This window comes from Coccinella septempunctata, chromosome 4 (assembly GCF_907165205.1).
Source record: "Coccinella septempunctata chromosome 4, icCocSept1.1, whole genome shotgun sequence".
Lineage (NCBI taxonomy): Eukaryota > Metazoa > Arthropoda > Insecta > Coleoptera > Coccinellidae > Coccinella > Coccinella septempunctata.
The window spans coordinates 5,592,863-5,607,710 of NC_058192.1; the positions used below are offsets into that span (position 1 = coordinate 5,592,863).

Consider the following 14,848-nt stretch of genomic DNA (forward strand, 5'->3'; position numbering starts at 1 on the left):
CTTCCATGTACCTGAATGGAAAAATATCAACACAGAAGAAAGGATTGAAACAAAATGTTGAACAAATTGTAGTACTTAGAGAATGTAAGTAGTTTTTTCCGAACAAAATCGGTGAATAAAATTTCCATCCCATATCATTTTACGACATGAAATTCAATGCGAGATCGATAGAATTGAAGTCACGTGGTGAAAAATATGCTTTTGAGAATGTGTTCTCTCTAAATTTTCGAAAATCTGGAACTAGAGGACAACAGTAACGGCCAGTTTCATAATCAAAATGCCCCTTTAATATCAAAGCTTCCTTCAGTTTCATTTTAATAAGAATTAACGAAGGTTTTAGAATGAGGGCAAAACAAAAATTCATTGAAAAACTGGCTCTTAGTCTGTGTATCTCTATCTCTACTCTCGATATATTTAAAAAAAGGGGTAGTATTCATTTTGTATAATCTGACGGATTGAGTGTCACAAGAAATATCAATTCTATTTTTTGAGAGTTCAGTGCGGTGAGGAACAAAATGGTGCATGCGCATCTGTTGAGATTGAATGTTCTTCTACCAATTATGAGATTGCGGATAATACTCGATATTACCTTTTGAGCAAGTAATCTTCGATAAATTTTCGGTTCAGATTGATTCCATAAACTTTAAAACAAGAAAGGTATTCTATAAAAATAATACTTTATTTATAGTTATAGGTTTAGTTTAGGGGGACGATGTGTATGTGTGTAGTACTGATTCCTATGTTTGGTATTTTGTCTCCAGCTTTCTCGTTAATTTTTTGTTCGATTCATTGTTTGTTTCTGAGCTGTCTTCATCAGATACTTCGTTTGAGTTATCTCCTGAAATTCAATATAATGCTGAAACAAACAATATAAAGAACCGAATGAAATGGTGAGCTTCAATTAATTAATTTCATTCAGTAGCAAAAGTTAATCTTCACCTGTGTTGAAGTCTCCTAATTTCGCTATCGTTTTCGCCTTTTTTTGGCAAATGAAATATTTCTCTTCAGTTCTTAATCGTGCATTCCACCTGAAATAAAAAAAAATCATCGAGGAAGTTGATCAAATAAGTTTCCCTATAAAAATGAACTCAAAGCCTCACTTGTAACCTAAATAAGGATCCAGGGTGATGCTTTTCCATTCATATCTGGTACCCGTGTTATTCTTGGAAGGAAATCCGTGATATTTAAGGGGTGTTCCTGAATTGGCCCACAACCATCTCCTCTGTTTCCAGTCATAGAGACCACCTAGCCATCTCTCCCGCTGTCCTACAAGTTTCGAAAATATGAAATTATTTGGATAAGGAAAATGTAAGTGAAAATTGAATAATGAATTATTGAGAGAAGAGGAAAGAAAGTCAGCATGCTTGAGATTTAGAGAAAAAAGGTTTTCTTGGGAGAAATAATCCATATGGTTCATAGTTATCAATTGTTGTAGACCAGCTCCTCAAGTGTTAGAAAATATCGATTTCTTTGGGTCATTTTTTAGCATCCTCTCCCTTCAACTCACCCACAAAACCCATATTCAGGAACTCCCTCAACATTTTATCCTGTACCTTGTTCAAAACTACAGCTAAATACGTCTTGTTGTCCCTACAAGCCCAATAAGCATCGTTCCAGTTCAGTTTTTCGTGGCTGAAGTAATAACACCTATTTTTTATTACGAACATATTGGACGGACAAACATATTCCTTAACATTCTTGGCAGTGGGTTTTGGAGACTGTACTGAAAAAGATCATGAAGATTAGAACTAACTACATAAATTGAAGGTGGATAAACCTTCACTAGAAGGTTGGCAAACATTGAGACTTCTAACATTAGATATGTTTTGAAACGTAGAATATTAGTTATTCAAGAGAATATTTGTTCATGTATCATGAACGTACATGAGGTACGTCAACTTGATTCAAAAGAATGATAATGATTTATCTTTTGAAAATGGTATACAGGAAGAATAAATCAACATCTTTGTGATTTGTTTGACATAGGTACCTGATGAAGTGAGTTTTCTAAAATTTTAATCCGTACCTAACTGATTTCGAAATTGTATTGCAATAAGATCTATTTCTCTCCATGTCTTTTGATGTCGTTAAATTCAATGCGTTAAACAATGCTGCCCCTTTTTCAACATTTTATCTAGAATCATTGGAAATTCATCAACATTCAATTCATCCAAACTTTCGGACTGAACTGATCAGAATAATAAACGCATTAAAAAGTATCCGAATTCTCGATAAGAATTATTTATGTTGACAAAACACGTATTCCTGACATCTATCGTTCTGAAATTTAAAGTGGCATTTTAGTGTCATGGACATCTTGAGAGGACAACATCTATATTTCTTCTATTTGGAATCCAGAATCATTCCAAATATGAAAATTATCTTCAGGAACTAGTTAGAATCCGATCGCTGACACCTCCAAGAGCTAAAGACTCAAGAATATTGCCTATTGAGAATATTCATTAATACTCAAACTTCAACTAATTCAGAAGATACGTTAGTTTTTTTGAAGTTGAAGATCTGGAGGGTACCTAGATACAGGGTATTTGATCGTTTTGAGGACAGTATTTCATTTAAATGAACTTAGCGGCAAATATGAACAAATGAATCATCATTTTCAATTATAAGCTTAGACTCTAATCATATAAAAAAATCACTTTTACAGGAAAATTTCGAAATATTTGGTTAACTTTGAGGAGCTGTAGCAGACAGAAAAGAGGCAATGGACATAAGCTGATTTTTTGGTGATAGATTGGTTATTTGCGCTTACAATCCAGATTTTATGATTTTTTCCGCGAAGGACCAAAATTTCCAATTTTCCATCAACCATAACTTGAAAGCTAATCCTTTCAGCAGAATTCTGTTTGCATATTCGTAATCTACGCCCTCGATTTAGTAAATACTCCAGTTTTGGAGGAAATCGGAGAGATCGAATATTTTTCAGATTTTCCATACATATGTATGGAAAAATTGCGATTTTTTGAAAAATATTTTTGGTCTCCGATCAAAACCAAATTAATACTGTACACTAATTCGAGGGCGTAGAACACGAATATGCAAACAGATATTTTTTTAAAAATTTATTTATCAAGTTATGGTCGATGAAAAATCGGAAATTTTGGACCTTCGAAAATTTTTTCAAATCAAAATTTTTTTATTTTTTGAACGATATCAACCAGGGTCATTTTTTTGACTAATTCGAGGTCGTAGATTAGGAATATGTAATTAGATTTTTCCTAGGAGGATCTGTAGCTCCTTTATATCAGTAGCTAGTAGTGAAAAATGATATTTAATGTTTTTCTGTTACACTACTCACTTATAGCAGCAGGAACATTCTGGAACGTGACACCACCATAGCCTCCAACCAATCTAAGGCATTTGTTCTTTTGATTTTCAGTCAGTTGCTCGGCTGATTTTCTACAAATTTTAATATTGAATGTTTTTCTCCTGCCTATGGGAATTCTGGGATTCTTTTGGCAGATAAAGTAGTTCTGTTGTGGACAGCTGTTGGAAGATAACCTGAAAAAAATTGATGTTGAAATGGAAAAGTAGGGGAAGAATTTGTAATTAAAACAAATTTTCAAACAGTTTGGTTAAGAAAAATGAGTTGAAAGTTAAAAGAACTGTTGAATGAATCTGCTAATTAATTCAATGGATGACTCCTTCGATCAAGATCAAAATATATTTGGGAAAATTACTTTACTTGTTCAGTCGACTGGAATCCATGATTAAGCAAGACCAATGCAGCAACATGGTGTTTGTCGGTAAGATTCTGGGAATGGTCTTCAACGTGACTTGCTTTCCAGTTTCAGCCCAAACCCATTTTGAATTCCTCCAATCATATTTACCTCCAATCCAATGGTTTTTCCCACCGAGGGCTGTGAAGGGAAATATTTAATACGAATATCTGAACCCTTTCAAGAGAGGAAATTCAATTCTAAATTAATGTAATTCGAGCAGAAACTGAAAAAAAAGTATGTCTGGTGTTCCAAACTCTATATCGAATAATCTCTTTTAAGTTCAATTTAATGAACCAAATTTACATTTCCGCAATACTTTCTCATTCTAACTCTTTATCTTATCTCCAATAATTTCTTAGATGCATCCATTTTTCCAACTCAATTTCGAGCGATATATCAATTTAACGCTAGACACCTTATCATCAATATTTTTTTATGTCTGCATCATCTCAAGGGGATCTTGTTAAATCAATTTTTGTTTAATTCACACAGATAAACTGCAAAGTGATGAAGTTTACAAATAAATTGGCAAATTGTGTTTTTGGGTCAATTTCAGTAATCCCTGATATCAATGCACTATTCTTGGTTCGCACATTTTCATGTACGCACTTATAACAGATAAGTGATATGAAGGAAATGAAGAATACATACATATTTATTTGTGAAACCTGTTATCACACGCCATATACGCGTTTGAATTTGCACTTAGCCTCAACAGCTTGGATGAATAAACCTACATATTATTGATTTTGATAGGAACTCATAAATAGAGAAACACTTTATTCTAGTTGAGTTCCAATAAAAATTAATTTTTCTAGCTGAAAAAAATTGTTGGATGTCGAAATTCTCAGTATCAAGTCAATGGGAAGTTTTTTTTTGATTTGTTGGGGTAACAGATTGAACTATAATAATGATATCCTACATTTATTACGATTTATTGATTAATTATATAATCAAATCATGATTTATTTCAAGTTGAAAAGGAATTGAAATAATAGTTAATGGTTTCTAAAAATAATGGATGGATCCTCTATTTGGAAGTATAAAGTACCCGCAATATTATTTGGTGGTGTGATTGGAAAATATAATCAGAAATTTGTATTGAATAATTTAAATTTGGAGGTCTTTCATCAGGCCTATAACGAGTGAAGTAGCATGCAGAGTATGTCTTCTAACAGGATACTTGATGTGTAGGTATATGAGACTGAATGGAGAGGCAATTTTTCAGAAAAATTTCGTTACAATATTTTGCTCTAATTTTTTGGGAGAAAAATGTATTTCCGTCCAAAAAAATCGAAAACTATAGGGTATCGACACAGTTTTCCTGAAACATCTCAAAGAACACTTTTGCTACGTCACTTACTCTTCGTATGACGTTTCATGTAGCTTCTCATTCGCCTATCCTCTTTTGCACTGTCCAGAATGGCCAACGAGCTATTTTTACCCAAGCATTGGTAATAAGCATCGCTCCAACTGATGCTTTCCTTGCTGAAATAATAGCATTTGGAACCGATCAATGAAAATTCCAGCGAGCAGGCAGAGCTTCTTTTGGCCTGGCTTTCTGAAAAAAAAAAACAGTTTGTAACATAACCATATTACCATAAGAATACTATTAGATAAACTCAGATAAGAATCTTGGATGTCAGCAGGTTTATTAATATAATCGCCTATACTTTATATGATATATTCCATAATTAAATAACGAAAACGTTAAATGAAAGTATGGAAAAGAAGTGGAGTGCTTTCAGATATCTTTTGAGAATATTGTAGGGGAACATTTTTGAAATTTTACGATAAATCCTCTAGAGTAAGTTGTCGAATGCGTATCTGAAAAAATTATCTGATAGATTCCGATGAAATTGAACAAGATTATCCCATGTGTTTGAAGAGACTGATGGTCTGGTCAAGCATTCGTTCAGTGGCTGAAATGAAATAGCGTGAGTCTATTCTAATTGAGAATGATGAATAGAGCAATTGATAATCGATAAATGGAAATTTTTCGTTAGTAATAATATGCAACAATAAACTTTATGAACATTTGGATATTTAGTGGCTTTAATTAAAAGCCACGAACGCAAAAATTGTCCACCTTGGAATTTTCTGAAGATTTTATTGCTGATCAAGAAACATCGCCTGCGTAGATATCTGGGAAAATGATAAGTCATTATAAATATGAAGTTTATAAGCAGTAAACTTAATTTGATCCAATTCATTCCGCACTGTTCCAACAATACTATTATTTATCTACAGCAAATTATGCATTGAAGCGTAAAATTAAACTCGCAATTCCTCACAACAAATGATGAAGGAATATTTTGAACACTCCCGGAAAATTTTTTCAACGGTGCTTTTGAAATATGTCTTAATAGAAACGATTGATAAAATGTGTGGGTGGTCAGCGAAGCAACATAATTCAGATTATTTATACGACTCATACTAATTCAATCTCACAGAATTTCAGATTTAATTAGAAATCTCCGTATTTTATTGCTTTGTGATATTGTCATGAATATTCAGTAGAAAATGAGTGTTGAAATCTTCAACAAGATCTAAAAAGATTTCCGAAGGTTCTGAAAACCTCTAGTAAACTTATTTCGTGCAAGGGAGTATGATTTTTACTTGAGATGATTGAACTCATTATTCATCGAAGTCTATAAATTATCTGGATTTGAATAATGGCCAAATTTGTCCTTGTTCTTTCGATATTGTTATGTTTCAAATCGTGCCATGAAAGATTATCACGATTCCTTATCGTTATGTTATTACATACCTTCGAGCTGTTAATTTGTTTCCCCGAAAAATGAATAAAGCTCTAATCGTGTGAAAAATCGGCCATAAAATTCTCCTAACACCTGATTATTATCGAAGGCTTGAATGAAGCAGAAATATCTGATTTTCAAAACTGTGGATTGGAATTTTGAGCAATATCTCGATCTGATAAATCACAGATCGTGAGTTTTGAAGTGTCGGGAAATAATCGAAACCCAGCATCGTATCATCGTTTCGAGCTATAATTAACTGTGTTAAAAGGCATTTAAAAATTCGGCATTAAGATGATATCCTAAATTATTTCTGTTAATATTGAGGGGAATACCAGTGATCTTCGTCCCTGAACTTTCAAATGGAAACGAAACTAAAATAAAACAGACGTTAGTCCAGATTTGTGGCTGACAACTGGCATAATTCGAATGATGTTGAAGATTCCTATCGACGATGTTATTGACCAACCCATTCATTTGGACGCTTTGAATTATGAGCGCTGTCTATCAGAATTTGAGAGATTAAGTTTTGTATTCGATTTTTTTTAAGGTAATTTTTTCAAAACGTGATACATATTCTGAAAGAATAACTGTTCTTATAATAAATCTGAGAATTTCATCCATTTCGGCACAACCGTTCGGTCTTGAGAAAGTTTAAACTGAACCCATTTTTTTGGGAAACTTTCGAAGGTCATTTTTCGAGTAAATTATCTTCCAGGAAAATTATCGTAGATGTAAACGTGATACATATTCTGAAAGGGCAACCCTCCAGTAATAAATCTGAGAATTTCATCCATTTTGGCATAACCGTTCGATCTTGAGGAATTTTCAACTGAACCCACCTTTTTGGGCATTTTTCGAAGGTCATCTTTAGAGTAATTTATCTTCCAGGAAAATTATCGTAGATCTAAACATGATACATATACCGAAAGAGCAACTCTTCTAGTTAAGAATCTGAGAATTTCATCCATCTCGGCATAACCGTTCGATCTTGAGGAAGTTTTAACTGAACCCAACTTTTTGGGCATTTTTCGGAGGTCATCTTTAGACTGATTTATCTTGCAGGAAAATTATCGTAGATCTGAACGTGATACATATACTGAAAGAGCAACTCTTCTAGTAATTAATCTGATAATTTCATCCATCTCGGCGCAACCGTTCGGTCTTGAGGAAGTTTTAACTGAACTCAACTTTTTGGGCATTTTTCGAAGGTCATCTTTAGAACAATTTATCTTCCAGGAAAATTATCGTGGATCTAAAAGTAATACATATACTGAAAGAGCAACTTTTCTAGCTAAGAATCTGAGAATTTCATCCATCTCGGCATAACCGTTCGGTCTTGAGGAAGATTTAACTGAACCCAACATTTTGGGAATTTTTCGAAGGTCATCTTTCGAGTAGATTATCTTTCACCAAAATTACCGTAGATCTAAACGTGATATTCCAAGAATATGATCAGATATAACAGAATACTATACGGTCATTGAATTTTTTAAGATATTGAATCTAGCTCAAGCATTTTTCCAGTAGGTTTAGTAATATCACACTAATTTTTCACTAACGTTCAGTTAACGTGCTAATAAGCCCAAGGACTCAAAAATATTGGTTATTCGGGAATAGATCACAGTCCAATTGTTTCGACTACTAAACAGGTAAAGTACATCAATAGAGTAGAACAGATTCGAGTGAAGTAGGGTATAGAGTTCATTTTATACAGTTTTTCATCCTATAAGAATACTAATTGGAACTCTTCAGTTCAGAACAACAAATATCGTGGAAAATATAATATGTCATGGGATATTAATGAATTATACGAAAATAAATTTGAACATAAACAGAAAACGAGACCGGCCACATGAATTTTCAAAGAGAATCGGAATAACATAAAATGGCAATAAAAATCACATGAAACCTCCTCTAAAAATAGATAGATACCGAAATTCGAACAAGCAAACAGTATTTTATCGAAAGCAGAAATAGAATGAATAAAACTGATAATTCTCTATAATAATATTATAAAAATTATATACAGGCTGGTAAGAAATTGACTTGATATAGTTCACAGAAATACAGAATCGACTGAATAGCTTATTCGTATACTTTTATTAATATTTGTTGAATAAAGGTCAGGAAATCATGTTGTTGAACTATAAATTAGAACATGAATGTTTCAGATTACTTCCTGACCTCGTCATATTTTCTGCAGACCATAAAGTGTCTTAAACGCTTAAAATAGAGTGATATAATAAATCTCAACTAGTATTATTCTGCATTCTTCTTGGCTCCCATAAATATGAATATTTTTCACGTATCTTCTATTTTTGGTCGAGTTTGCAGCATTGAGGCTAGTTGTTGAATCTGGACTACCATAACAGTTTTATTGGAATATTGAATGCGGATGATAGATGTCTTATTCAATGATCTGAACAATAGCAGCGTTTTTATATCAACTGAATTACCTTTGATGCAATTACTCGACTAATTCCTATATCGTATCTTGACCAACTAGCAATTAACTTCGTAATTAATGTTTAATCGAGCGATTTATTGAATGGTTGTATTCGGATTTTGCTGAAAAATTACCTTCGAATATGGAAATCTCATTTCGAGATCTGGCATATTAATTCACTTATTATTTTATGTTTATTATAAGAACTATTTGGGGAAGGTTTTGAATCAAAAATCTTCGTTTGAAGAGGAAATCATTCTATTGATCATAAATGATGATTTATCTTATTATTTTGATCCTTTTAAAAGATGTATTCGATAGATGTGAGGGCAGAAGTTTGGCAACAGTCGATTACAGTTGCTCAGGTCGATAGTTTTTCTCTCCAACTTTGATTTATTCAAATCAGCAAAATTCTTATGGTTTCTCAGAACGAAACTGCAAACTGCAAGTCAACGATCTTTCCATTTCGCAAGCAACTTGTATGGAGGCTGCACATCAATGATCTTATTCATGATTGTAAATTATGATCCCCTAACATGTAATGAAACATCATGAAGTTCATTCATCCATTTCAGGCAACGTGTTCTTCGTCAGTTTCGATGTATATTGAACGTTTATCATTATCGACAACGCTTAATGGTGCTATAATTCGAACATTCGAAGGCCAGTTGTACTTTTTTTCGGCACCAAGGTTCCCCATTGTAGTAATGCTTCGGTTGACCATTATTTTATTTGAGTACACCTGTTTCAAAGATTCGTATTTTTGTCGATGGCTGTCTTGGCTTTCTTCCGTATTCTTTCACTTAATTAAAATTCTATATCCAACAGTTGTTTCCTATTGAATTTCAAATTTACGATTGTGATCCAATGAAAAGGAGATCACCAAGGGAGTGGTTACACAATTAGGACAAGTAAGGAAGGGATGCCTTTTTTTATAGTTGATTGAGAGGAATCAGCGAAAAGAATCATCAATTCAGAGAACGGAACAATAATTGCATAAAACCTTTTATAGTTGAAACAGCTTCTGAAGTGGTTCAGTAAATAAACTCACAATCTTTCTGATTTGTAAATAAGCGGTAATTCATATGTAATTTCATGTCTCTACGGAAAAAGCTTAACTCGTGCAGTATGCGTATTGAATCGTCATTAAGAAATATATGTTTTAAATCCAAAGTCTGAACGCAAGTAGGTATTAATGCAGTTATAAATGTAGACACAGATATTATTTTTCAAGGCAATGTGGTCAATTCATGCTGTTCTAGGAACAGAAGGGTTAAAAAATCGATTGAAGGACTTGCTAAGTCTACTTATTTCAATGTAATTATTCATCGAAATAAAATTGTTGAAAGTTGAAATAACGAAAGTTTTTTCTATACACCTCAATTATTCGTTTTTTAGAGCTTCGTAAACAAGAGTCTATCTGTAGGATTCTTTATAATAAAAGAAGAAAAATCTATGCACACTATTTTTTGATAACGAAACCACTTCTTACATTTTTTCGCATTTAACCCTTTACACTCTTGCTTCGGTATTCTTCAACTGTTTTGATTTACTCAATAACCCTTTTTCTCTAAGACACACATTCAAAATTAGTTTGCACGCAATTTCTGATAAACATTCCAACGTGATAACAACTGTTGACTTGTGATTTTTTGGTAAAATTAGGTAAATAATATTTCATCCGTTTTCGACATAATTATAGCAAACAAAATAACATAATTATGTTTATTGTTGTCCAATTAAAATTAATGATTGAGAATAACTAGGAGCACTATTGAAATTTGCTGAAATTATCTAGGATTAATAAGTATAATAATAATTTCATCGGAGCCAAAATAGGTTGCAGTATCTGGTATCAGATGATCATTTCTGACATGAATATCACTCGTTTCTATACTTCCTGGTCTTTGTGTATTGTATAAATTCTCGTTCATGAAAACACCAGAAATAATAAAGCTATTTTGAAGAAGAGCTGATGAACTGGATGTGCGGGAACTTGAAATAAATTCTATTCAGTAGTTTAATCAAGAAATTGTCAATACAGTAGAGCGAGGGAGTTTTTCGAAAACAAGCATAAATTGAGAGGGGTAGTATTAATCTTGGAATAAAATTAAGATGGAGTGTATTCCAGGTGCTATAATGAAAAACTTACTCTATAAAACTATCTACAATTTTCATTCCTGAATACTGTAAAGCCTCTTTGCTTTGCTTATTTCGAGAATCGATACAGTTCAAAGGCTTCAAATCATTATTATTTCAGAAGATGAAATAGTGGCTATATACGTATATAACTATGCTTCTGAAGTGAAAACATTGTTTTGCATAAAACTAATATAAATTCCAAATTCAAATTAGGTTTTTGTCATCATCATCTTTGCGTCACTATGCATACAGGTCCATGCAAAAAGTTTGTTTTATGACATCATCTGAGAAGTTGGATTAAGTTTGTTTGACCCAGATTTTAAGCTTAGGTAGTTGGGAAATATTGGAAAGAAGTATTCTTTCCGAATTTTAGAGAATTGAATCAAGACGCCGTTCTAGAGTTTTGAAGTTTCTCCTAAAAGTTATTGGTTTCTGAGCCATACAGCTCTGAAATTATCTTGAAATAACCACAGGTTTTGGAGGAGGATAGAGACAACTTTTTAAGCTGACAAAACCATTTGGGGGTTTTTATTTTCGAAAGAGCTTTGAACAATTTGAATCAATTTAAGATTTACCTACAATAAGCTCAAAACAAAACGAGGAATATGTTGTCGTAATATGATTAGGATGTTTTTCTAGGGATCATGAGAAATACATTCAAATTACATAACTATTAGCCACTTCGCTGGTACACAATGTGGATTATCCTACCTAATGATGTATGAAAATAGAAAACTCACCGGCACTAATCATTAAGGCAAATACTAAAACTAACATGTTCACGAGGCTCCGTCTGCTTGAAGAAATCATGGCAACCTTTTCATCCACGACCAAAACCATAGTTTTTCGAAGGAGATGATCACAACATGCCAAGGGACGAGATTAGGTTGAACGTTCTGAGAGAAAGTCTTTTGAACTCTGGAACAATTTATTGTTTGGCAGATCCTATCGGAAAAAACTCGACTTCGCGAAACTAGCTCATTGTAGCTGAAAGCACATAGCCGGCAGTTCTACGAGATACGAAACCTGCGAGCCTGGCTATAGAAACGCATTTGTGTATTGGAGAATAGAGCACAGGCTGAGTCTATCGTAAGTACATCATTGTTGGGGGGAGTATTCGGAGTTTATGGTCTGCTGATTGTCTTTTTGGGAGCTCCACCAGGCTAGCACTGGAGGACGTATCCTTCACAGTGTATGTTTAATTAGACTGTTTTCATAATTATGTAACAGTATCAAAATATTGCTGTCTGATAACGTTATCAGTGTTTTCGCAACTAATGATGTTTCATAATTAATTAAAAATGCCGTTTCTTCCAACACACCTTGATTCGAACTTGAACTGTTTTACATTTTCAAGGTTTACACGCCTACTCAGAAGAATTTCACCTTTTTGGCTCACACCTCAATAATGCCGAACGATTTTGATCATCACTGACTAATGAATAAATTGAAATTTGACGGTGGTGATGATCCACTAGATCCAGGTGCTATAATTACACCAATAATGTTGGAATTCGGTATGAAATCCCATCTACAACAAGTTTTTCGCCGAATTTCGAAAAAGCCTGTAGGGTTTAGGTTAATTTTTTTTTAAAAATCATGAGTTTATGTTGGTCTTCAAGTTCGTACTGTCCAAGGAGAATGAAATTAAGACCGTTATTGCAATGCAGAACTGTTTCTCATCTTATCCTCCAAAAATTAAACATTTCCGATACCTTTACGTTTTCGGAGGTAAAATGGAGATCTGTTTTACTGTTGCTATGTACAAAAATCCATTTTCCTCGAATGCAAACATCATATATATTATCTAGGAATTTGGTGTTCCTCATGCTATTTTAGTTCTCCACTGATTGAAAAAAACCTTGATTAATCTATTCATGCCTTAACATCGTCTATGTTTACAGTATATAATGAAATTGGCAAAGTATCCGCATACCTCTTTTGAGTCGTTGAACTTTACATTATATCCAACATATCTAGCTGGTACAGGGTGGGCAAAATTCGTTGTATAGCTTGGGGACCTCGAGAACTATAGACATATTCTTCTCGTTTTTCTTGACTAATCCAAATCTGAAAACAGAAACTGTCTATCATTTCTAGATTTTGAGTTATGAATAAATATTGAGAAATCGCCATTTTCAATGCTGAATTACTCGCTTGTTTCAACTCGTACTTTTATTAAATTTTTCGATCTAGTCACCCTCAAGGCTTTCTGATTTTTCAAATGTAAACTATAGTTGAAGGTTCTTTTATCTTACTGCAAATCTTGAGCTGATTTCAAAAATGTATCATATGTAACTGTCCACCTGAATATTTCGTGAGAGACGGTTGAAAAATGGTTCTGGAAAAAACAGCAATTCTAAAATTCAAAACAGATTTCAAAATTAATCACACAAGTAGCGATTTTGTGGGTGTTTCTGATTTTGAATAAAGTAATTTTCGAATTAGTATAATTTGAATATTAATGGCAAATAATTGAGACTGAATGATATCAAGAAATTTGAATAAATTCTACCTATAATTTTCATACTATCTATTCATTATTGTTCGGCTTATAACAATTGTAATTATAAAGGATACATTCCATGCATAGCTTCATATTGTGTTTTCTTCGATGATAAAAATAATGATCATCACTAAATGTGTTGGAATTTAAAATAATAGAAAATGATCTCATGAGGCATTATGCAGTGAATTCATTGAATAAATCAGATCACACATCTGCTGCGTTAAAATAGTATGATAAAATCACGTCTATCAATAATTATTCATATTCATGGATTCGAAAAAAAATGAGTTATGTTGATACTGTTAATACACATATACATAAATTCTCTATCCTCAATCGAATGTCTGCGTAAAGAATCTCACAATTCTCAGCTGTGACACAGCCACTGAAATATGTATGAATAGAGAGACTCTCCTATTTTAATTGGGTATTTTGTGATACTGATGGGGAATTGTCGCATTGTTCGTTTTGATGTGGAAACATTGATTGAAAGTTATGGTTCCTGTGTTTGAATGAATGATTTGCCGACAAGGCTGTAGAAATAAAAACCAGGGCAAATATTTCCAGAAGGATTGATTGATGAACTTCTGTCCCACTAAGTAGCAAAGTAATTTTGAATCCTTACGAGACGTAAAAAGTTCCGCAAATAAATTTTTTCGGAATCGTGTCAAGTAGGTATGAATTATATGAAAGTTTTTCATAACAACTTCAAATCAGTAGATTCTCCTAATTATGCCTTAAAAATTCTCATGATAAATTTGCATTTATTCAAATAGTAACACATAAATGGCACTTGTGATTTTTGAATAAATATGATTATTCTATCACAAGAAATGATAATGTCCAGGGTGTATGATGCTGAAAATGTATCTTTAATTCAGAAATAGATATCGATAACTTCTGCATTATTATGACTCTAGCCAAAGGGTTATATCGAAAGTGAATCCACCATTTTTGGAAATTGATTATTTTAAAAAAATTTCGAAAAAACAGAAACAAAGCGTAATGAATACACCTACCTACTCAAAAACCAATTGATGTTAAGCCACTGGATGAAAAGAAAAAGTGTAGCATTGCATATTTCAAGTTTTATGAGTTTAATTCAACTTTTTTCTCATATATGGAAATTCTGGTTCATTGTATTGGTATTGATCGTTGAATCAACACATTGATCTTGGTCAGATAAGAATTCGGTCAGTATCGGTTTATCTTCCCTTGTTTTCGAAGCAATTTTTTGCATAGATGTATA

At 32.9% G+C, this 14,848-nt stretch overlaps 1 protein-coding gene across 2 annotated transcripts; it reads right to left on the reverse strand.

Annotated features, from left to right (window-relative positions):
- Window positions 1–660: 660 nt before the first annotated feature.
- LOC123312142 lies at window positions 661–12,274 on the reverse strand. Of its 2 annotated transcripts, none has more exons than XM_044896389.1 (8): window positions 11,831–12,274; window positions 5,104–5,301; window positions 3,704–3,878; window positions 3,317–3,519; window positions 1,508–1,723; window positions 1,101–1,266; window positions 940–1,028; window positions 661–838 (listed from the first exon to the last, which is right to left on the reverse strand). In XM_044896389.1, the coding sequence occupies exons 1-8, from the start codon at window positions 11,928–11,930 to the stop codon at window positions 738–740; spliced, it is 1,248 nt and encodes a 415-aa protein (XP_044752324.1). In that variant the 5' UTR covers window positions 11,931–12,274; the 3' UTR covers window positions 661–737. The 2 variants fall into 2 exon arrangements, with proteins under 2 accessions (XP_044752324.1, XP_044752325.1); XM_044896390.1 differs by having other exon boundaries at window positions 661–856; window positions 11,831–12,272.
- Window positions 12,275–14,848: the final 2,574 nt, after the last annotated feature.

Coding starts and splice junctions, on each gene's coding strand:
- LOC123312142 (XM_044896389.1), bottom strand. CDS start 11,930: ATGGTTTTGGTCGTGGATGAAAAGGTTGCCATGATTTCTTCAAGCAGA. Junction 3,879..5,103: donor CATGAAACGTCATACGAAGA/GTAAGTGACGTA, acceptor TTCCCTTCACAG/CCCTCGGTGGGAAAAACCAT. Junction 1,267..1,507: donor CCTGAATATGGGTTTTGTGG/GTGAGTTGAAGG, acceptor CGAAACTTGTAG/GACAGCGGGAGAGATGGCTA.